Here is a 24,597-nt window from a genome sequence, read left to right as displayed (position 1 = left end):
CTTTGGCCGAGTTTATCAAGCTACATTTCTGCATGTAACTAAAGGAAAATATCTTTCACAGTAACATATGAAACAAGTTTCCTTATCTAATTTCAGATCTAATCTAGTATTTAATTCTTGTCTCTTGAGAGAGGTCCATAAACCAATGTCCACAAATCCATTTGACTCAACAGATAAGAAATATCGTTGACTGGGTTCTGTAAATCTGACTTCTAATCTTAGCTCTCCCACAAATAACTGTGTAATGATGGGAAATTCACTTAATCTTTCCGAGTCTATTTCTGTTCATCAACTAACAAATACTTATTCAATTCAGTGACCGCTAGAAGCCAAGCAGTTGTTAGACACTAGATACAAAACAGGAAAAAAGACAGCCCATGCCTCTGAATCATTTACAAATGATCTTGAAAAAGCTGTTAAGTATCTAATATTTCCCAAGTAAACACTGGTAAAGTAACTTTTAAAATCAGAAGCAGGTTTGATATATTTATTCAGTGAGTGATTCAACTACAGAATGAAGCATTTTTAGCATTATGAAATCCAAAGTTTTAAAATCTTATTTCCTTGCAATTCTGTTTATTACAATTTTATAATCCTGAAGAGATTCTCTTATCTGAAGTTTTTCATGCATTCAGGTATTTTGCATGATGTCTGATGTGATCAGCAATAAAGGTTGCAATAAAGTAGTAGCTGTGATCATAACCCTAGAAGACAAATCAGAGAGATGATGTTTATCTACCATTCAGAAAAGTCGATAAAGGGACATTAAATATATCTTGCATGTCACTTAATTGGCTTGTAAATAATTAAACTATCACCATATGTGAACAGTTTCTAATCAAAGCTTATTACACTTGTACTTCAATATTTTCACTGAAAAAAAGAATAGCAAAAATGTAAAAAGAAAAAAAAAAGAAACATTCTGCATAGCCTAGTTTCTAGATGCTGCCAGTAATACACGCAAAGAAAAGAAATATCACATTAATCAAATGCACAGAGTAAACATGTGGTCATATCAACAAGGACATAAAAGACTCAGAATTTAGAGCTTAGGAACACAGGCAAGAAGTTTCAAATCCCAAAGGAAACACACACCCACCGATAAGGAAATGTTAAGATACAAAATAAGCGCACATAAACAATACAGAGAAAGAACTTGTGCACAGCCAAATGCCCTATCCTGGGAAGTTAAACAGGGCCATCATAAATCACATTGAGAATTTGACCTCCTGTGCAGTAAAAGCCTACTACAGCTGAGGAAAAAGGAATAATTAATTAAATGCTGACATCTCTCAGCAATAAACCACACTGGGTAAAAAGTCAGTTTAAAAACTACCATGCTGCAGAAAGAAAATGTAATTAAGTTGAAACAGATTTCTATCTGGTCAAATAAAACCAGTAACAGGTGATCAATGGCAAAAGGAGAAGCAACCCTTCCCGAAGGTGTCCTCTGAGTACAAAGTAAGTACCTTTCAAGGGAAAAAGAAATTAAAAATAGGATGGGAAAAACTTGAGCGTGTTAAAAACCAGGTTAATTTTTAGGACAGCCCTTACCCTGCCAGAGGCAATTAAAATATAAAATAGAATAAACCAGGAAAGATAAGAGTCTAAGAAAGTTTAACCTGATCAAGCAAATGGTCTGACTGGAAGAAAAACAAATTTTTCTAAGCCCTGAAGAAACGAAACTGGACCTAATGAAAAATATCATCTGCATTTCAGGGAACAAGGCAAAATCCCTAAGGTTTTGATGAATCAGTAAACCTTCTCAACCTCTAACTTCCAGCAGTACGCAAAGCATATCTTGGGTACACCTGTTAATAAAGAGTTCTACTTTAAAATCATCAAAGAAACTTAAAAGCAATCTGTTTTCTATTTTCAGTGGCCAAACTGTAAAAGTGAATCTGACAGGAATGCTGTCAAAATTAAGGCTGAGCCTTGGAATTATTTGGTTTCACGTCACTCAATGATAAGACCAGTCCCAGTTAATTAGTTAACTTAGAGCTGAAGGACAGTTTCTTATATAAAGAAAGTAGGAGACGAGCATTTGGCACTCATGTAATTCTTGGTAAGAGGTCAAATATACCCACGATTTTTAGGCCACAAAACCTGTGAAGCATCATATCAAGTAGCACCCGCCAGTTTTCAGATAAAAAATGACCGAAGACAGGTATGCATGTATGCTCATTTGTGTCCGACTCTGCGACCTCAGACTGAGCCCAGCAAGCTCCTCTGTCAATGAGGCTTTCCAGGCAAGAATACTGGAGCGGTGGCCATTTCCTATTCCAGGGGATCTTCCCGACCCAGGGGTCGAACCCGTGCCTTTTGCCTCTACTTGCATTGGCAGGCGGATCCTTCGCTACTGAGCCACCCGGGAAACCCTAACGATAAAGCAGATAGTAAGTCCCTCAGACCTGAGGTAGTCTGCAGCCAACGGAAGTTGGCTTGAAACTCTGAAAAGTTGCCTCTCTGGAGCCACTGCTGAGGTATGATTGATTGTACTGCGCATTCAGCTACAACAGACCTAAACCTGCCCTGCTCCAGACTGTGCATCACTCAAACTGCCCATGCTGGAAGGAAGGGGGACAGAAAACTGCGCCTGAGCTAAAAAGTGTCACTGATGATTTCAACACTTCCTCATCGTTAAATAAAAAAGGGAAAGGAATGCTTTGTCCTCACTCCTCCTTAACCACAGACAACTACGTTTTTCAGTTGCTTGGGATATAGGCATTTTAGAAATTAAAAAATTGACTTTTTTTCCCCTCAAGAATTTCATCAGTGTTCTAACCCTGCTGCTTTTATAACAAACTCTAGAAATGTTTCAGTCTTTGTAGGAAGGCTGAAACTTTGCTGTTAGTGGTAACCACAAAATTTCCTGGCATAAACTCAAGGGATGCAGAAGAGGCAACCAACAGCACTATGAGGCTTTCCAAGAAGTTAAAGTCATCTGGGAAAAAACACGCTTTGTTATATCACTTATAGCTAGAGTTAATAAAATTCAACACACTGTTATCTTTATAATCAAATTTCTCAAGGTTGATCATTGATGTAAAACATGTAATTCTGATGATAAATGTTCAAGTTAATCTATCAATAAAAAAATTCTATTTTTAAATGATGGATAGTCACAAGAAAGAAAAAAGGAATGTTGGGGAGGATGTGGAGAAATTAGAACACTTGTGCATTGCTGATGGGAATGAAAAGTAGTATAGCTGCTATGCAATATAGTATGAAGTTTCCTCAAAAAATCAAAAACAGAATTACCACATGATCCAACAATTCCAATCCTGGGTATAATAACCAAAAATAACTAAAAGCAGAATCTTCAGGAAACATTTACACATCCGTGTTTATATCAACATTATTCACAAGAGCTAAGACTTGGAAGCAACCTTCACGGTTCATTGACAGATGACTGAATAAGCAAAATCTGGTAATATGCATAGGATGAAATATTATTCAGCCTTAAAAAGGAAGAAAATTCTGGCACACGATACAACATGGATGAACCTTAAGAGGATTATGCTAAATGAAATCAGCTAGTCACAAAAAGACAAATACTATATGAGGCCACTTATGGGAAATCCTCAGGGCAGTCACAGAGACAGGAAGTAAAACAGTGGTTGCTAAGGGTTGGGGGCAGGGAGGCATGAGGGGTTAGTGCTTAACAGGAACGGAGCTGCACTTTTACAAGATGAAAAGAATTGTAGAGAGGAATGATGGTGAAAGCTCCACAGCATTATGCATGAATTTAACACCACTGAAACGGACACTTACAAAGAGTTAAGGCAGTAAATTTTATGTGGTATTGTGGTATTTTACCACAATTTTTAAAAAGCTGAAAAAAACTAAAAAAAACAAAACAAAACAAAAAACCCAAACAGGTGGACAGGATAGGAATGGTCTCTCATCTGGTCATATAAGGATAAAATGAGTTAATGCTGTGAAAACAGTTTTGTAAGCATACACATTGATCTAGATAACACTTATCATTATAAGTTTTAGATCAATGTGCCTGGAATATTACCCATAAACATATTACCCATATGGCATATTACCCATAAACATGAATAAAAATGTTTTCAAAAAGCCTGGCCATGTATAATTTTCAGGGTTCATTTTTCATCCTGAAAGAAAAATTTTGTTTATGTTATGTTCTGAAGTATATGATTATATAATTTAAAAAAAATAAAGGCAGAATTTCTTTAATTATAACTATATTAGCATAGAGCTAGGTGAGTAGTGAATAGTCGAAAGTATTTTAGCCAAGGAAAAAGGAAAATCTGCAAACCAACTGAAATCTAGTAATCGTTCTTAAACAACGAGCAAGCCGCACAACAGATAGGTTAGTATCTAACTCAATATACAGTGCATATGTGTGTGTCAGACACAGCTTCCAAGGCTAAGAAGTGTATCTAAAGTGAACAGTAATTAAGGTGTAAGCTTGTCTTTTTATTTGACTGCAACAATAGCTGCATGCATAAAGAAAGATACCCGATAATGTTGATGATTAAGTACCACCCAAGCATCAAACTTTGAGCTATTTACTGATTTTACAGTAGGACAGAAAATTGTAAATACTTTTCACTGCCAAACGCTTTCCTATTTCTCTGTAATCTGGTCTTAGATATCATTAACTTAATAGGGAGGTTTTCACTTTGTCTTATTATAATTAGAAAATATCTTAACTAGAGGTACCTTTTCAAATTCTAAAATCATATTTAAAAAGTACTATGGAATCTTGTTTTTTCAATAGTGAATTTAGAGCAAGGTAAAGTTTCCTGGTACTTGCCTCTTGTAATCTGAAAACAACAGGGATTTTCTTTTCTGTACAGGCAGCGATGAAGTTATCAGGAAGTAACTGTCCATCAGAAAGGAACTCGTCCTCTTTCCCTTGATCAATTAGTATATCCAGCTGAGAATCTGGATAGGACTTCACAAGACAGGTAGCATCATAAGCCTATAAAAAGAGGAGAAATAATGAAAAATAAATTCACAAGTGCCAGAAAGATATTCTTCAGAATATCCTATACTAGAACTGAATAGAATTTAAAGTCATTCAAGCTCTAAGGCTGATTAAGTTGGCTTGTCTGGTTTTTATTTATAAGGTCTTCAGAATGCTATTCTCATTACAGCCTCCTCCTTCCTTTCAAGCAGTCCTAGACCAACAGCAAGGATTTTATATCTCAAGTATTCTTCATCGTGTAACCTTTTTTCTTCTAAATCATCAAGGTTATTAACCACCTCTCAACTCCAAAAACCTTGATTTTTTTCCTTTGTAAATCCTTTCACAAATTGACTATTTCTTCTGTTTCAAATAAGCAGTCTATTTTTGTTTCTGCTTTTTGACTAATTCCAGACATAAATCTCTCTTTTTCTATCTGCTGAAAACCACCAAATATCTACAAACTCTAGGAACTTTCAGGAAGACGTGAATAATCTGAATCATGTTAACAACTCAAATTGAGTATCTGAGGAGCTGCCACTAGTTACAATTTTCTATTTTACTATCCATCTTTAAATGTTGATCACTCATGTATATTCACTAACCACACTGATGGATTGATCAAGACAAACAAAAGATTTTCCCTTCTAAAGTATCATGCTTTTTCAGACTTGCTTTCTTTAGTCTTAAAAGGAAGAGTGAAAGGAGACATATGAAGTCCAACTAGTTTAAAGTTCTTTGATTTCATAATTCTGCATAGCCTCCTTCTTCCAAGAGTAAATTAAATGCTGGCCTAAACACAGCATCATTAAGACAGTACAATCTACGGCCACTTGGAGAAAAAGGATACACATTCCTTTATAGGCTACCTCTCCCCTACTTCTCTCAATCAGCTGGTCTTTCACTCAAATCTTCTATTAGACCGTAAGGCCCCTGTGCACAGGAAAGGATCATCACCTTCTTCACAGAAGATTTCAAAACTCCACACAAACTCTGCATATGGTGAAAACTCAAAGCACTGATGAGCAAGCATTGTCAACGCATTGTTCTCCAAGTAACTAATGGTAACAATTTTTGGCATTCTTCCAATATAATGAAAACCTAGGCCTAAGCAAAACTAAACTTTAATCTAGTGACTAAGAGATTAACTTTCCAATTCTGTTAGAATTTCAGTGACCAAACTTGAGTAAAACAGGGGTCCATGAGTACATGATTTTGAATTAACAGCAATGAAAAAAGGTTCTTTTTTTCCCCCTACTCAAGTATCTGCTACTTGCTAACAAGCACATGGTGATGAGCTCATTTGTAAAATATTCAAATTCTTGGTAGGAGTTTTCAAATAGGCCATTTCTGCACAGTCTTGGAAAAAAGGGCCTGTTTTATTTTCATCTAGAAGCATCTGCTCCTATGCTTTAAAAAGCAATCTCGCTGTTGGAAATAGACTCATAAATGTACATTACATACACAGTATCTATGTTTAAAGGCTGTTAAGCCTAGAATTAAAAATCTAAACCTGAGAGACACTAGATTTTGAAACAGATACACAAAATAAAAACCCAGGCCTCCTGGTTCTCACCATACAATCAAGCACATAGTTAATAACAGATAAGTCTAAATTTAGTAACAGGGGGTATTTTTTGTAACGTTAATTTAGAAAATAAACATATAAATTAATCATTAGCAGAAAAAAGATGTAGCCTCAGAATATCTGCCATAATTGAATACAATTTTAAAAAGATCCTTCATGGGTGTTGTTACTGTTATATGTATTCACTCTTGTTAATTAATTTTAGCTCTGGATGTTTGGGCTTCCCTGGTAGCTCAGATGGTAAAGAATCTGCTTGCAATGCAGGGGACCCTGGATCCTTACTTGAACAAGTTAGGAATATAATGTCTGTAGAGCAGCTTTTCAACAAATTTGAAAACTTATGAATGAGTATTAAGAGAGCCATCCAGTACCTACCTCCCATTTACTTTGATCTGTTCCCAAATATCCGGTAAAGGCTTTTTTGCCCCAACGACAGAGCACTGGGTTGCAAAGTGGAGCAAATGCTGACACAGACTTAAGGCACAAAAATAAAATAAAATTTACAAACAAGTTATATTTTCGTAAGTTGGCTATGCACAGATATTTGCAACTTGCTTAAAAAGTCTGACTTGCTGTGAAAATCCCTGTGAACGATTTTTCTTCTGCTATACTATGAGCTTAGATTATATGCCTCTCCAAGATCCATCATCCTTTGTGTATTCTATTTAAAGAGCTAATAAAATATAATTGCTAAAGCAACAAAGCAGTACATTACATTTTCATTAAATAAGGCACAAATGAAAGTTTATGATGAATTTCTACTCAGTTTTTGCATTTAAAACAATGGAAAATCAGAGTAAACTTTATGTGAGAATATTCTTGATAAAAATATAAGGAAATCATAACATACTGCTACAATAACATTAGTCAAGACTAACTTTTAGAAAAAAAGAGCCTAGAAAACTATAGTTTGAATAGAAGCTATGAAAATTTATTGATAATACCTCTAGCAGACCAATAAGAAAACACTGGGATACAAGCCTATTCTTTTGAGTCTGTAGCATATACTGGATGGTCAATTTAATAGTCTTCCCCCACAATCTCTTGAAATGTCCAACACTAGAAAAGTTTAATCCCAATACTAAACAACAGTATCTAATTTCAATCTCTGTAAGTTCCTAATATTATATTATTCAAGAGAAATATCTGTCACTAGAAGCTTAGGTTAATCTTACTTTGTATTTTCCAGGATTCTTCAAAGCACAGATCAGAGCTCCATGGCCTCCCATAGAGTGGCCAAAAACAGACATCCTTTGGGGGTCCACTGGAAAATTGTCATTTACGAGTTGGGGAAGCTAGGGAGAATTTAATGGTGCGACAGAAAATATGAGAGAAGTAAGTTTAGCCTCTTTCTAAGTTGTATAAAAAAATCAATACTTCCAAATCACAGTCTTAAAATGGTTTATACTGTAAAGATTTTTAAAAAATGCAGGATAGACAATGATTATTAATATATCACTGGCGAATATATGATACATCACCCTTAGAAAGCAAATTTAAGACGATAATGCAGAAAGAAACTTCCAAATGTTCTAAACTTTGATCCAATAATTTCACTTCCTGGAATCTATTCTACGGGAAAAGTTCTTATGGGTAAAAAGAATTATACACAAAGATAATCAATGCAATAATACACATTATGGTAAAAGACATATGTAAACATATAAATAGCTCCATTAGAAAAAAGTAAATCATGGCATACTATCCAATTCTTAAAATTATGTTACAAATAGATCAGAATATTAAAAAATATTTGTTTTATATAACTAAAAAAGAACAAGATAAAAATGTTTCATAATTATATGAAAACTAGTCATAAAACAAAATCTGGAATATACCGAAATATAGTTGTCTGGGGTGACAGAATTACGCATGATTAAAATTTTATACTATTATTTCTGAATTTTTATGATGTGGACATTGTTAAAATCATAAGATTTAGAAAAATGCATAAACTGTATACAAATATTATTAATAGAAGCAATGCTTTACCACTTATCCTTTCTGATTATGATTAATCCCTGTGAAATATGTCTGAATGAACCAACTACCAGAGAAATGCAAAGTGCTTTCATATACTATTTGCTTTGTATAAGCTGGTCAATGTAAACAGGTATCAAGATAATTATCAAATTCTTTACAATTGTACTTAGTGAATTTAAATTGTAGAAAATAGGAGTATAGTACCAGTAAACTTTGGAATCTTTGCAAAGGTAGTTAGTAAATATAGACTAAATAGGCTTCGCAGGTGCCACTAGTGGCTAACGCAGGAGACGCAAGAGATGTGGGTCCAATCCCTGGGTCGGGAAGATCCCCTGGAGTAGGAAATGGCAACCTACTCCTGTATTCTTGCCTGGAAAATTCCATGGACTAAGCAGCCTGGTGGGCCAGAGTCCACGGGCTGCAGAGAGTTGGACTGAGCAACTGACCACATCACATCACATCTACCAAACAGATTCAACAATACCATACCTTAGTTTAAAAGACCAGAGGGACCTTGTGTCCAAAATCAAACTTTCACAGTCATCAATTAATAATTACAATGTAAATTAAATTACCTCCTTCGTTACGTAAGAGTACATTCTATAGTTAGTTTTCCAAAGATCTTCAGTAGCATCGACATAAAACCCAGCGCCAGTGCCAAAGTCCCAGCTGTCCTCTTCTCCTTTAATATTGCAGCCACCTAATTAAAGAAAAGTCTTGTGGTTTCATCTACTCTGTTAGTAATGGCCCACGTTTAATAATACGCTTTAAAATGAACCTGAATATTCAGTTGCATCAGAGCTGTTCACTGGACATTGTGAGCTCTCTGGCCTTTGGGGGCACATACTTCCTTGCCCTCTTGAGGGCGGTCCTGTGACTAATTTCAGCCAATGAGGTAGGTAAGGGAGGACATGGTCCTCCAGGCGGGGCATTCACTGGCTTTCTCTGTTGATGTTAGAAGCTCCTCAGTGTTCTGAACAGATCCTCACTCTGTTTTACCTGTCAAAGGGTTTCCACCTTCTTTTTATCCTTCGTAAATGTGTTGAAATTTCTTCTCTGATGACCCTCCTCACTACCCCAACACTTCTTTGCTTCTCTGTACCACTGTGATCTCAGAAGGGAATGGGGACAAATACTTGTGTTCAATTCGCAATCTTGAACTGACAGCGAAAATGTCTTCTTATATACTCTGGAATCATTCCATCCTGTTCCTTCTATTTATCCATCCCCCCAGTGGAATTTTCTTACATTCTTTTTTAATTAATTAGGTTTTATTTTATATACTTGCATGCAGTTTAAAGTCAACCACTGGGATTTTGAATAAAATCATAGTGATATGTAATTGGATGGAAATGACCTCTTTGTAAGAGTCAGTCTGCTCATCCAGGAACATGGCACTTTTCCACTAATGATCATTAAGAATTTCTTATGGTTTTTACTTAAAAATAAACCTTGTTTTAAAAGTTTATTCTGGAGACATGTTCTTGATGCTCTTCTGAATTAAACATTTCGTTACATTTCCTGTGAGACATGTTTTACTTTTTGTATCATAGGGACCATGAAAGGAAATACACTGCTTCCCAAGGCCGGTCATTCGACTTCCAGATGGATTTAGCTTCCATTTAAATTCCATTTCCTGACCTTTCCAGGGTCACAAAACAAGTTTCAACAATCTCATGGAGTGAGTTCTCAAATACCTGATAGTCTCATTTCTCTAATGTATACATTATAATCCCTTGTATTAAAACTAATATTTCTTTAACTGCATGACTGTTTGATGACTAACAGAAATGAGAAAAGATAATTACTACATGACAAGACAGGCTACCCAAGGAACAAAAAAATTATTTCCTATGCATTGTGAGTTATTGTGGCACTAGTGCCAATATGACCAAGATAAATTGAGTTGCTCAGGCTCTGCTTGAAAGTGTCAGTCTATGAAACGGGAATAGCAAAACTGTTAGTAAAATTCAGTGAGGAAAATATATAGTATGGTATTTTAGAGTCATGCTGTTGCTTGAAAGATTAGTAAATAGCAAAAATACAAAACAGACTGTGTATACGCTACTCTGCTTGTAGCTTAGTCTTAAAGATTTATACTTTTACAAAGGATCTCTGGAATAAGAACACTTACGAGGGCTGGTATCTGGAGCGATGACGACAAGGCCATGTTCCGAAGCAGCTTGATGATAACCAGATTTTGAGATAAAATTTTGTTCTGTGCAAGTTAAGCCTAAAGATTAAAAATATTGTTATCTCATGCTATACTGTGAACGGCTTATAAGCTTTAATTTTTTTACAATACAAGAAAATAAGCTCACTTACTATTAAAAAGGTTTGTTGTTTTTTTAAAGAAATCATGCTGAAAAAGACACTAAAGTTTCTCTTTTCATAAAATTTGTAACAGTATCAATCTAAGAATTGTCTTAGGTTAAATAATCCCCCAGCTGTCTTTTCAAAGTCACCCACTAAAATTTCAATTACAGAAATCGTCTGGACTGGATGTGTTTGGGAATTCAGAATTTTTCAACCGTAGAATGGCAAGATGGTGCCTAAACCAACTGTTATAACAATCCCAATGGCGTGTTATCAAGTATGCTAATACTATTCCTGCATTAAAACATAAATGTTCAGTGAGATAATATTATGGTCATCATAGTACTATTTTTATATACAAGTAGTTCTCAGCAATAAAATTTGGACTGATCATCTTTGAATTTCTCAGTGTACTAAGAAGAGAACTGCTGCTGCTGCTGCTGAGCCGTTCCAGTCGTGTCTGACTCTGTGTGACCCCAGAGACGGCAGCCCGCCAGGCTCCCCCGTCCCTGGGATGCTCCAGGCAAGAACACTGGAGTGGGTTGCCATTTCCCTCTCCAATGCGTGAAAGTGAAAATTGAAAATGAAGTCGCTCAGGCTCCTCCATCCATGGGATTTTCCAGGCAAGAATACCTGAGTGGGGTGCCATTGCCTTTTCTAGTAGCCAGTGCTAAATGTCCCAATATGCCTGATAATTAGCAACACTAAAACTTACTGATTTGCATGAAGCAGAATAAATTAACTACACAACATACAGTTTCTATTTATTCCCCAACAGCCCAGCACAGAGTTATGAAATGGTTGCCCAATAAAGATATGCTAAATTAATAATTATAAGAAAGTTACAAGTGTCATTGGATAAATTTTACTAGAGTTTATGGTTAAATAAACCGTTAGGACATATATATTTTCACTAGTTATGGCAAGGGAACAAGGTCCTTGTTCGTTCCTCTCAGAATGCCTTTCATAAAAACACTGGAGCCAGATCATGGTGGAGAACTGCCTCAAATACTGATAAAAGGTCAGCAATTTTAATCAAATGTAAATGTAATACCAATGCAAATCAAATGTAACCTTAATGTAAACGTGTTCAAAGGAGGCAGGGTAATATGCAGACTGCATGAGTTTTGGATTTCAAACAGTATCTGGCTGTAAACGTCATTCAACTCCTTCCTAACTAAACTAAGTTAGTTACTTAACTATGCAAGCAACGAGTATTTTGAGCCTCAGTTCTTCCATTTGAAAAATGATAGGGATGATATTACCTATTTTCACCTCATAAGGTAGCTATGAGGATTAAATGCGATAAGGTGTAAAGGGTCTTAAACTGTGTCTGAGACACAGTTCAGAGTTGTGCATTTGGGAAATGGAAATGTATTTAGAGATCAGAGGAAAAAAAAATTTTTTTTTGTTAGTCAGAACACAAATTTCCTGATTAAGATAGTAGGGTGTGAACAGTACTCAGGAAAATGAAGATACTTCTACTAGCAGAATTGTGCGCAAGCATATGAAGATGGTTACTATTAATAACAGCTATTTGGTCAACTATACTTATTTTATATGAAGAGCTGGGTTTTTTTTTTTTTTTTTGGGTAACAACTTTATTGAGGTATAACTCAGATGCCATACAATTCACTCCTTTAAAGTATACAGTTCAGAATAAAGATAGTCTGATTTCAGTTAATTTATAACAATTGATGCTATCTTTCTGTCACTGTTTTCCTTCAATTAACTGGGATGTAAACCTTCCAGCATTCTTCTGTCACTTTTTCTCAAGTGTGCTGGTCAATCTTACCTTTTTTCAGAAAATCAAGCCTTAATTTCCAAGGTTTATCTCTTCTTTAGCATCTCACTACGGAAAATGTCCTGTCATTTGATGTAAACAAACAAACAATTTTCTATATTCATAAAGCTCAGATGATACACCTTGATAGATTTCAATTACAGTTAAGAATTTAGGACCTTATTATTACAGTGCCTATTATACAATACCCTGGTACATCTGGCCTGGGTTATTATTCTTTTAACAAGAGATACGACTGAAGTAGCTCTCACAAGAAACAAAATTCCAAAAGAACAGGAGAAAAGAATGAATAAAGCTTTGGCCCATGAATCAGAAAACGTGTTCACTCCTGTACGTGATTCTGAGTAATATATAATATCCTGGCCATGCTTACATGATTCCTAAAGCATCTTTAGCTGTACAATACTATGTTTCTAAAACAAACATGGGATCTATCACCACTTTTGGCACTGCCCAGCGCTCTTCCAGCAAAACTGGTTTGCTTTCTCCAGTCAAAGAAATGAGACGCTGAGTTAAAGTTATGTACGTACTTAATTTTTACCTTTTAAAATGAAATATAATTCTCTAAGAGTGATAATTTGGTGAGAAAACATACATAAGGGAGGATTTAGTAAATCAAAGTTGTAAGAAGCAATTTTAAAGAAACAACAATACAACTCTATGACATAATTCCGTTTTCTATGAGTCTCTTAAAATGTTTGCTTCTAAAGATGAAGTGCTAGGATCTTGTGAAAGAGCTCTCACAATCCACTGGACAGTCTTTGATATTCACCAGTGATTAAGAAGAAGTCTTCTGTGATGTTCCAGATTGCTGGGGGAGAAGATCCGGGTCCAATTAAAACATTCTAGAGAACACTGTAAGAAGTTACTTGTCTGTGGTTTCCAATTACTATATCACAGGGGCCCTGATTTTACCTAAAAATGTTCTATTTGAGTGGTAAAGTCTCTATGAAATGTTTGGTTAGGAACAAACTAAATAAGTTTTCTAAGCTTTTGCCAATGAGTCTAGAACTTTACATTTTCTGCTAAATTATGTGGTCTAACTGAAAAAGAAGTAGATTTCCCTGGTTGGCTCAGTGGTAAAGAATCAACCTGCCAATGCAGGAGACGCAGGTTCGATCCCTAGGTCGAGAAGATCCTCTGGAAAAGGAAATGGCAATCCACTCCAGAATTCTTGCCCAGAGATCCCATGGACAGAGGAGCCTGGTGGGCCACAGTCCATGCGGTCGCAAAAGAGTCCAACACGACTTAGCAATTACACAATAACAACACAGACATGAAAAAAGAAGTAATGAAAGAAATGTAATTCAGTAGGTTTGAAATTATTCTCAGGATGAAGTAAGAGCATACTACAGGCTCCTAAAGTCTTTTATAAATGGTTAAGAAAGCACACCAAAAAGTCAAGATGGAAGAGTAAGATAAGCCAGGAAAAAAAGAAAAAGAAACTCCTTTACAAAACTCAAACGCATAACACTTACCAGACAGCCAATATAGCACAGGGCACTTTCCAGTTTCTGCCTTTGGTGGTAAATAGACAGCAAATTTCATTTTGCACTTCAGTTCAACACTATAATTTTAACAGACATCAAAAAAAAAAATTGCCCCTCATTAGTCAGAAAGAAACACAAAACAAGTGATTTGATGTCCAGAATAAGTGATCTCGTCAACATTTTAGGGATATACCCCTAGCCCGTAAAGAAAGAATGGGGCCAATTTAGCATACTAATCAACCCGAGCTTATGCTGTGCATGGTACCCAGTCATTTGGAGAAGAATGAATTGAAACAATAAATATAATACTGTCAATATGAGCACGACAATTTTTAAAAGAAAAATTGTTTCTAAAGAAATGTATGAAATAACAAATCTAAAGATCTTAAACTACATGTTTGCTCACAGACACTGAAATGGACCACACCCTTAATTCTCTTTTCATATAAATATGAAATTTATATGTAACTTACAAGTAAATATCTTATTATTATCACCAACGTCAAAACTAGGTAAGATAAATTTGATAAAAACCACAGGTTTTCCATGTAAACAGTTATTCATGCAACCGTGATCTTTCATGGGCTTATTTAAAGATTCAAGTAGGTGGAAGCAGAGAGAAATCTAAAATTGTATCCTCTTTGTAGTTACCTGTCATGTTCAAAAACTTTCTGCAGTCCGCCAAAGCACTTGCTGCTGGAAACCTGTTTCAAGGCCATTCTTCCCCTATTAGTGAAGAGGGATCTCATCAATCTCCAGAGAATTAGCTCTTAGAAAATTTGCAACAGAACTGTTTTCAGATAAAGTATCTAAACATATGGCTGTCTGCCACCTCGAATTTTTTTCACATGCTAATTTTCTGGTAAATCGTTATTATGAAAGTGACTAAGTTTATTAGGTATACTTACACTTGTTATATTCACTTTAGAAAACTTAAGTACTCTGGTATGTCATTAACTAATTTATTAACAAGCTTCATGATATGTATGTCTGTGGACTACCCCAAATTCCTTTTAGAAAGCGAGAGAATACAAATAAGTTACTAACTGATTACTTTAGCTTAGAAGATTAAACATTGTTAATAGTTTGCTGTGAACTGTAACAAAAGAGTCAATGGTATGACTGATTATGGCTGGTAAGAAAATGGGAGGAAAATGATGTAACTAATGGTTTTGATAATAATAAGAAAGAACATGTATTCAACACTTAGAGCATAGGCACTTTCCTATACATTAAACCAGATCAAACTCCTCATCCTAGCGGAGTATTTCAGAGAAAGTGCTGTACAACTTTCAGATCAACATTTCTCCGTTTAAAACAAACCAGCAAGGAAAACATATGGCTGTCCTAAGTGAATTAAAAGTGAAAGTGAAATCGCTCAGCCGTGTCCGACTCTTTGTGACCCCATGGACTGTAGCCTACCAGTCTCCTCAGTCTATGGAATTTGTCAGAAAAAAATTTTTGAAGTTTGGTTAATTCTTTTCTCTCCAAAACATCTGAAAGTTTTCATGAATAATTTTAAACTTAAATGTTAAAATACCACACATTATTAATTTTTAATAATAATACCAAAAAAACCCCCACAAAAAACGAACACCATCTTTTATGTATGGTTAAGCACCCATTGAGCAAAGAAAAATCAGATTCTGATTTGTATTTCTCAAGGAAGGATTCCCTTTCTCTTCTTATTACAAATCAGTAAATCATACACACTAAATAAAAAAATCCTCGGATCCCAGGAACAGGCATTGCCGCTCTGGTGGTCTGCTCGGTGAAATCCTCTACTGTATACTAGCCCAGCTGTGCTGCTACAGTTACTCTAAAAAGACATGTAAAACCAATCTTGGAAAGCTTATTTGGGAAATGTCTTTGCAAAAGGTTAGTTTCAACCTTAACCTTTAGGTAACCTCCTTGATAAATCCAAACACTGAGCTTCACGCTGGAAATCTGGGGTGTGACCCAGAGAGTCTGACCTCAGGGCCCCTTTGCTGCTCTGCTTTCCTGACTCAACAGAGGGTTTTTAAATACTCTTTAAAAAAACTTTTTTTTTTTTTTTTCCCCAGAAAAGATTGACTAATTTCACAGCATTAGGGTATTACAATTACAAACAGAGGAATTACCTTCTATTCAAAGGTTTATGCTTTTAATCTTCAAAAGGCCAATTTTTAGAAAAAATGATGTTATTATTGAATATTAATTTCAGCCACTCTTGTTCATGACTATATCTTAAACAATGAATTAAAAGAGACAGAAGTACACTTTTAAAATATATGCACATGAGACCAAAGCATAAAATTTACCTGGTGGAATTATTCTGCAAGGAATTCCTATTTTTTAGAACTGATAAGCTGCTTCAGTTGTATCCAACTCTGTGTGACCCCACAGATGGCAGCCCACCAGGCTCCCCGTCCCTGGGATTCTCCAGGCAAGAACACTGGAGTGGGTTGCCATTTCCTTCTCCAATGCATGAAAGTGAAAAGTGAAAGTGAAGTCGCTCAGTCGTGTCCGACTCTTAGTGACCCCATGGACTGCAGCCTACCAGGCTCCTCCGTCCATGGGATTTTCCAGGCAAGAGCACTGGAGTGGGCTGCCATTGCCTTCTCCCTTTTTAGACCTAGCAGGGACTATATCTGCTTTACCAAAACATGATACACTGAGCATATATCTAGTACATGAAAGATACCTAAAAATTATTTGTTGAATTAATGAATACATTTTAAACTTCTAGCTACCAAATTATGTGAAAGTTTTTAAAGTTAACTTAATCTTTACCTCTATTGTTTTTATACTTTGCTACTCACCTATTTTAGTAACTTATCACTGGTCTATTTCTTCTATTCTTTGAATGCTCTTTTTACTTAAAACTCAAAATCAACTACTTTCCGTTTGGGCAAAGAAGACAAAGTGAAAATACTGTTTTTTAAATTGGTAGAATGAATTTCTTTTTATTTATTTATTTATTTTATTTATTTATTTATTTTTTGAATTTCTTTTTAAAGCTTTTAAAGTTCTTTTCCCCCCAACCACCCATTTTAGAAACTCTCTTCAATTGTGAATGAAGACAAAAGGCTCAATAAAAAATCAAGACATAAGCTAAGAAATAGATATGATATACTTTGATATATGATATACTAGGCGATTACATTTTTCACTAAAATTTTCCTATGCTAAACACAGCATATTTGAAGCCAAGTTACTAGATTTTTTACATTCAAGTTCAAAAGTAATATATCAAAAATAAAATTTAATGTACCTGTCCAATTACTACTTGCTCTTTGGTCTGTACCAAAGGGTAGATGATCCTGAAAAAAAAGACCAAATGATATATAAATGGGACATACTTTTTACAACAAAGGCAACAGTCCACTACACATTCTCAAAAGAGGTATCTTCCTTTCTTAAGGTAGATGACCATCCACCCTGGGTGTGGCAGAATGGGAAGGCCAGCTGACGGAGTAGCATCGTCGCTTTACCCAGGCCCATAGTCTAAGTAACCTTAATGCCTACTTTGCCACAAGGCCTCGTGTTTGGTTAAAAACTTTTCCTGGAATAAGATTCCAATGAAGAACGGTTTTTTTTTTTCTTTTTAAATAAACAGAAAAAAGTTCTAAATCGTAATTTGGAAGCATGAGATATGATCAACTGCTGAGAGTGAGGAGCCTACAAAAGCAAAGGAAGGTAAGAGGGAGCTCTAAGCCCACCTGAGTTGCAGGTCAAACTTGTCACGCAGGGAGGATAAAGCAGGGGAGAGATGAGAACTTAAGGACACTGGGCTGACTGGCTAGAAAATATGAGCTGGTGAGAAAACTGACTGGGCTTGTGAAAGATGGTGCAGCGAGTGCAACACAGGAACCAACAGAAATGTGTGCAGCAATGCACACTAAGAGACGTTTGTCTGACAGGTGTTTCACTTCAGTTCTAGGAAGAGATCTTGGGGGAGAAATGAAATTACTGAGTGCAACAGAATAATAAAAACACCCCTCTGTGAAACCCCAAAACGAAAACCAAACCCCCCTGCCAAAAACCCACAGTGCCAATCTTCCTAGAAAGTCAATGAAATGTACCTCAATAGTCTTCAGAGAACAAAGGTTCTCTCGACTGCACGGTATCAACACATGGAACACCACTTAGGTAAAAACTATTAAAGAGAAAGGTGTCTTTATTCACAAAGCATCTACTCCTCCAAAAGGCCAAACTGTCAGATCTTACTTTCGTTGCCTTTACTCATTGCGGCTATCTCCAGAAATCTGTATTCTTTGTATTTTACCCATTCTTTCCTTCTCCTCAGCGTCAAAAGTTTTCTGCCTATCTCTACCTGGATTTCCGTTCCCATCCTCTCATGGACTTTGATCCATTTCTCTGTCTGCAAGTGTGTCCCCATCCCACTGGCTCTAAATGACCTGCACAGGTCTCCCCAGCATCACCCAGTTATGGCACTGCTCACCAGCACTTCTTCGTAAAAATTCTTCTCCTCGACGAAACTACAGGATCTGCATTCTTCTCTTCCATTCTTTCCTTCTCCTCCCATCTCCCTTTCCTTCTTTGTTTACACTCTTTCCTTAACTCCCATCCCCAAAGTTTCAACTACATTTTTTGTGTGAAAGACTATAAATCTGCCCCTCTCCACACAACTGTCCTCAAACATTGGTGCCAGAATTTAAATTTCCTGTTGAACCCATCTCACCTGATATGCCTCTGGCTAGCAAAACTCAACACATCTGAAGTTAAGTTCAATCTCCTACCTTCAAACCACGTTTTCCTATTCCTCTTTCTGCTCTCTTTACATCTATGCCCATCTTACCCAATTCTGTTTGTAATGTCTTAAAGTTATCCCCTCTTTGAATTCCCATTACCACCATCCTAATTATATACAAGAAACTAAAACTGAGGTTCCTACTTGGTTTTCTTCTTTTATGTCTCACAAAAACCGATCCTGAGTAGAGGCCTAGGGCTTTAATCCATTTACCTTACTGCTCAATGGAGCCCTACACAAGCCACAGTCAAGTCTAACATGGTCTACTTGGAATCACTCATTATTTAAATTTATTTTTAATTTTATTTTAAAATTGTGATAAAAACATAAAGTTTTCTGTCTTAACCATTTTTAAGTGCATAGCTCAACAGTGTTAAGTTGTATAGTGTTAAGTTTAGTCTGTCCATTTGAAAACATGGTTAGCTTGCTCACATTAACTAGCAGATGACAAATGCTGGCCCACAGCCAGGATCCTGCTACAGGTGCAGAGAGTTAATCCCACCCAACTATCAGGCCAGTAGCGGAAAACCAGTATGTCACTGAAATGGAAGACACTGGCATTAACTATATGGTTTTTTTCAAGTTTGATTCCATTAAAAGTTCACAAAATTCAAACTATGAACTGACAAAAAGAGCAGGATGAATAAAAGGCCATATATACTTCGGTCATATTATTAACTGTGTACTAATCATAATCTCTTTTCCTTCATAAAAATTCACATGGCTTGCCCACAGAAGAATTTTTAATCCACCCTGGGGAAAAAAAAGAGCATTCATGAACTCCAGACACCTTAACTTAAATTGTCTTCAGTGATCCCACACTATTTTTCTGGGCTTGTTTATTTTAACTTAGTCAAACTCAATCATTCTAGTATAGTATGGATGTTTCTACTGGGGGCCATGGTACAGTGATTTTAAAGTAGGTTGTGGAGCCAGCCGCTCCAGGTTCAAATTCTGGCTTCACTAGGTACTACTTCCTAGTAGTATTCTGGTCGTGGTAGTGACTGGGGGCAAACTTTCTATGCCTCATTTCCCCATCTATAAAATGGGGATATTAATAGGACCAATCCGATAGGGTTATTAATTCATGCACTTACAACGCTGCTGGCTATGATTACTCACACTATTATTTCTGCAACCTCCAAGGCCCTCAAGGTCCGTGCAAAATGTCGCCCCCCTGACCACCCCATCAGAGATGACCTCCAAGCCCCGAGACAATTCTGACAGCGCATTTACAACACGATCGGACTTCCCAAGAGCTTGCAACTGCGTGCAGAGAAGCGGGTTCCCCTTCCCGTGGGGACTGCGAACGTCTAGGGTCTGCTTCCTACATGAGTGGGCTGCACATCAATTTCACGCAGAAACAGCTACGGAAACGCAGTGGGCACTTAAGAAACAAGCAGCTGCTCAAAGAAAGAGACTGCAGGCCCGAGCGCCCGGAGTTACAATTCTTGGAGGCTCACTGGGGAACAGGGCTTTGGGACGAGGCGCCGAGCCTGGGGACAAAGTCCTCCGACCAGCGCCCCTCCCTCGGCCTCCAGCTCCAGCTCTCCGCGGCGGAGCCCAGCGGCCGCGTTCTCAGCGATCGCACCCACGCGACCCGCCGCAAGGGCTCAGGAGAGTCCGCCCCCACCAGAACCCCCAGTGTCACCCGTGCGACACAGGACCTCGGCGGCCCGAGGACGACCAGACCTCTGCCCAAGACCAGGCTCACCTCCGGTGGCGGCGGGAAAAGCAGCTGCACCAGAAGGGAAGTGCCCGACCTAAATATGGCCGCGGGAGCCTCCGGCCGCGGCCCAGCCCCTTTCGGCCCCCCCCACTCCAGGGTCTTGTTTCCCAGTCTCTTCGCAGCCCCACCCTCCCTTGGCCACGCCCCCAAATAATCCCCGCCCCCTGTCCCCTCCCCTTCCCTCAGACTTGCCCCTCCCACAGCGCTTGTGGGCCGCTCTCCCTTTCCAGGACTTGCCTTGTGGGCGCTAGTGGTAAAGAAGCCGCCTGCAGATGCAGGAGACGAAAGAGGCGCGGGTTCGATCCCTGGGTCAGGAAGAGCCCGTGGAGGAGGGCGTGGCAACCCACTCCAGTATGCTTGCCTGGAGAATCCCATGGACAGAGGAGCCTCCATACAGTCCATGGGATCGTAAAGAATCAGACACGACTGAAGCAACTTAGCCCGCAGCCCCCTGTCCTAGGATAAGACGCCCCCGACGTCAAGGATAGGCCTTTCCCTCTATCCCCGCTCTCCCCGACTCACTCCCACCAGACTCGTCCCGGAGGACGTAGGATAATGCCCAGGCTTGAGAGAACCTGAACTCTGGCCCTCGCTTAACTCGTGTAAAATGTTTTCGTGTAATCTTTTGAAGTTTTTTTAGAAACCAGGAGATAACTTCAAGTCCCTAGCCCCCCACCATCCCAATCTTTCACCTGCTTGGTTGCTGGAGTGAAATAGGAGCCATTTAAAAAATCTATGCTGGAAACATAGTAGGAGCTTCGCCTGTGTCCTGTTTTCTCCCTTCTCTCAATGTTAGATGAATTGAGCAACAATAGTTGCTGGTTGCTGACTTAACAACAATACTTGCTTGACCTTCTGCTTCTGTTGCTTGTTTGTTTTAACCAAATTGATTATTAGTGTACTTTGCCCATTGAGGAAATTAAATATGATTACATAAAAAGCTTACAATTTTTTCTTTTTTTAGCCAATAGTTATACTGACAAATTTTAATGACATCTTCTAAAAGACAAGGCTGGCTTTTGGGGCATGCAACATGCCCAGTGGAACAGGACGTCAAAAGGAACCTGCGCTTAGTATAATTGATTGCTATGTCACATTGTTGGCAAAGTAATATCTCTGCTTTTGAATATGCTGTCTCGGTTGGTCATAACTTTCCTTCCAAGGAGTAAGCATCTTTTAATTTCATGGCTGCAATCACCATCTGCAGTGATTTTGGAGCCCCCCAAAATAAAGTCTGACACTGTTTCCACTGTTTCCCCATCTATTTCCCATGAAGTGATGGGACCAGATGCCATGATCTTCGTTTTCTGAATGTTGAGCTTTAAGCCAACTTTTTAACTCTCCTCTTTCACTTCCATCAAGAGGCTTTTTAGTTCCTCTTCACTTTCTGCCATAAGGATGGTGTCATCTCCTTATCTGAGGTTATTGATATTTCTCCTGGCTATCTTGATTCCAGCTTGTGTTTCTTCCAGTCCAGCGTTTCTCATGATGTTAGCTGCATGTAAGTTAAATAAGCAGGATGACAATATACAGCCTTGATGTACTACTTTTCCTATTTGAAACCAGTCTGTTGTTCCATGTCCAGTACTAACTGTTGCTTCCTGACCTGCATACAGGTTTCTCAAGAGGCAGGTCAGGTGGTCTGGTATTCCCATGTCTTTCAGAGTTTTCCACAGTTTATTGTGATCCACACAGTCAAAGGCTTTGGCATAGTCAATAAAGTAGAAATAGATGTTTTTCTGGAACTCTCTTGCTTTTTCGATGATCCAGCAGATGTTGGCAATTTGATCTCTGGTTCCTCTGCCTTTTTATAAACCAGCTTGAACATTTGGAAGTTCATGGTTCACATACTGCTGAAGCCTGGCTTAGAGAATTTTGAGCATTACTTTACTAGCGTGTGAAGAAAGCTGAGCGCCGAAGAATTGATGCTTTTGAACTATGGTGTTGGAGAAGACTCTTGAGAATCCCTTGGACTGCAAGGAGATCCAATCAGTCCATCCTAAAGGAGATCAGCCCTGGGTGTTCATAGGAAGGACTGATGCTGAAGCTGAAACTCCAATACTTTGGCCACCTCGTTCGAAGAGTAGACTCATTGGAAAAGACCCTGGTGCTGGGAGGGATTGGGGGCAGGAGGAGAAGGGGACGACAGAGGATGAGATGGCTGGATGGCATCACTGATTCGATGGACATGAGTCTGAGTGAACTCCGGGAGTTGGTGATGGACAGGGAGGCCTGGTGTGCTGCTATTCATGGGGTCGCACAGAGTCGGACATGACTGAGCGACTGAACTGAACCGATGCCACATTGTTAACGAATTTGGAAAGGGCTCCTGTATTTCCGTTTTACACTAGGCACTCGGTGCAAATGATGTCTGACAGCAGTGGTAGGTGAACTGTTGCTCATAGAAGAGTGGTAGTTGGAACTGTAGAGATGCCACACAGGAGATTACCCATCAGCATTTTTCCAGCGGCTCAGGCCCCTTTGGCCATGGCGAGCTGTGGATTAAACTAATCTGAGCAGCTGTGGATCCAGTGGAATTCAGGCTGAAGATAGTATTTATTTAATCAAAATGATGTTTTCATTCTGAGAAAGCATTGAAATGAAAATTTCAGTTTACTTTCTACTGTTTTTTAATATAAATTACTGAAAAGGGAATTTTCTTCAAACTGAGTTTCACAACTAAAATAGAATACCCAAACTAGCAAGTTATTTAAAATTGATAGGAAATATTTGGAGAAAGTTAAGGGTATTTTATTTGGTAAATTGATTGCTGTGGGGTGCAGACTAGCCTAAGAACTGTGACATGAAGTCTTCTACTGAAAGGTTCTTGTGTTGATACAGTGTGATGATAACCACAAGTGAAATTTCAAATACCTTTTACTCAACATGAATACAGCTATAATTTATAGCTTCAATAAATTTCTGTTTCTTCTTTAATACTATATGTATATAATTTTATAATATATAATTTCAAGAGATATATGTATGCACCCACCACATTTATTGCAGGATTATTTAGAATAGCCAAGACATGGAAGCATCCTAAGCGTCCGTTGATGGATGAATGGATGAAAAAGATGTGAGATTTTTATGTATATATGCACAATGGAATGTTATTCAGTCTTAAAAAAGAGGAAAGTATCAGTCGGTACAAGGTAAATGAACCCGAGGGCATTATGCTAAATGAATATATCAGACAGAGAAAGACAAATAGTGAATGATTTCATTTATATGCCGGATCTTAAAAAAAAAAAAAAAAAAAACAACCGAGAGCTCCTGGATATTAAAAACAGATTGATGGTTGCCAGAGGTGATGGAGGGGAGCGGGGAGGGTGCGAGTTCGGGGATGGACGGGTGGGGATGAGCAAAATTATCCAGATTTCTAGACTTTCCAGACTTCCAGTTATGGAAAACGAGTCCTGGAAGGCAGTTCAAATGACAGAATAGAAAAAGCTTCGACTCATCTCCTCCGAGGGACACCCCTAGTCTACAGCTACTGAGGGTACAGTTCACTCTGAAAATGACCTGAAAATTATCTGAGCAACTCCTTCACATCAGCAAACACGTCCAGGCAGGTAGGCAAGGCTGAGACAGAGTCTTGCCCTAAACCCCGCTCCTGCGTGTCAACCCACAATCTGGAGGGACCTTGCAGAACCTGACCTTGCAGAATCTGAGTTTCTGCATGGGAGAAAGGGTTCATCTCCTGCTTTAGGCACTCCAACCTTGAAGACCTGCAGTTAAGAAATGAGCCCCCCTGAAATATCTGGCTTTGAAAACCACGAGACCCAGAAGGCTGTGCGAGCTGAGAAGCAACCTCCAAAGGGCTGGCATGTTTGGGCTAACCCGCTCTGGGGCTCAGGGCAGAAGCACCCGGTGGTTGAAAAGTTCTCAAGACTTTATGTGAAAGAGATTAATTTGCTAATCTTAAAATATTGCAGGTTGGTTTGCGAGGAGTGGGGAGGGCAGGGCCTGTCGAGATGCCCTCCTGGGCA

General features: G+C 38.1%; 1 protein-coding gene across 2 annotated transcripts; it reads right to left on the bottom strand.

The window, feature by feature from the left end:
• Positions 459 to 20,705, bottom strand: ESD (esterase D). 2 transcript variants are annotated; one of them, XM_018056755.1, is made up of 10 exons: positions 20,591 to 20,705; positions 17,377 to 17,425; positions 14,775 to 14,849; positions 14,112 to 14,200; positions 10,648 to 10,746; positions 9,089 to 9,213; positions 7,706 to 7,825; positions 6,906 to 7,004; positions 4,790 to 4,957; positions 459 to 704 (listed from the first exon to the last, which is right to left on the bottom strand). In XM_018056755.1, the coding sequence occupies exons 3-10, from the start codon at positions 14,840 to 14,842 to the stop codon at positions 624 to 626; spliced, it is 849 nt and encodes a 282-aa protein (XP_017912244.1). In that variant the 5' UTR covers positions 14,843 to 14,849; positions 17,377 to 17,425; positions 20,591 to 20,705; the 3' UTR covers positions 459 to 623. The 2 variants fall into 2 exon arrangements, with proteins under 2 accessions (XP_017912244.1, XP_005687499.1); XM_005687442.3 differs by lacking the exon at positions 20,591 to 20,705 and adding an exon at positions 18,188 to 18,262.

The sequence above is a fragment of the Capra hircus genome, chromosome 12, assembly GCF_001704415.2.
Source record: "Capra hircus breed San Clemente chromosome 12, ASM170441v1, whole genome shotgun sequence".
In the NCBI taxonomy this organism is placed as follows: Eukaryota; Metazoa; Chordata; class Mammalia; order Artiodactyla; family Bovidae; genus Capra; species Capra hircus.
Note: the sequence above shows the minus strand (reverse complement) of the source record. Positions and strands in the feature narration are given on the sequence as shown.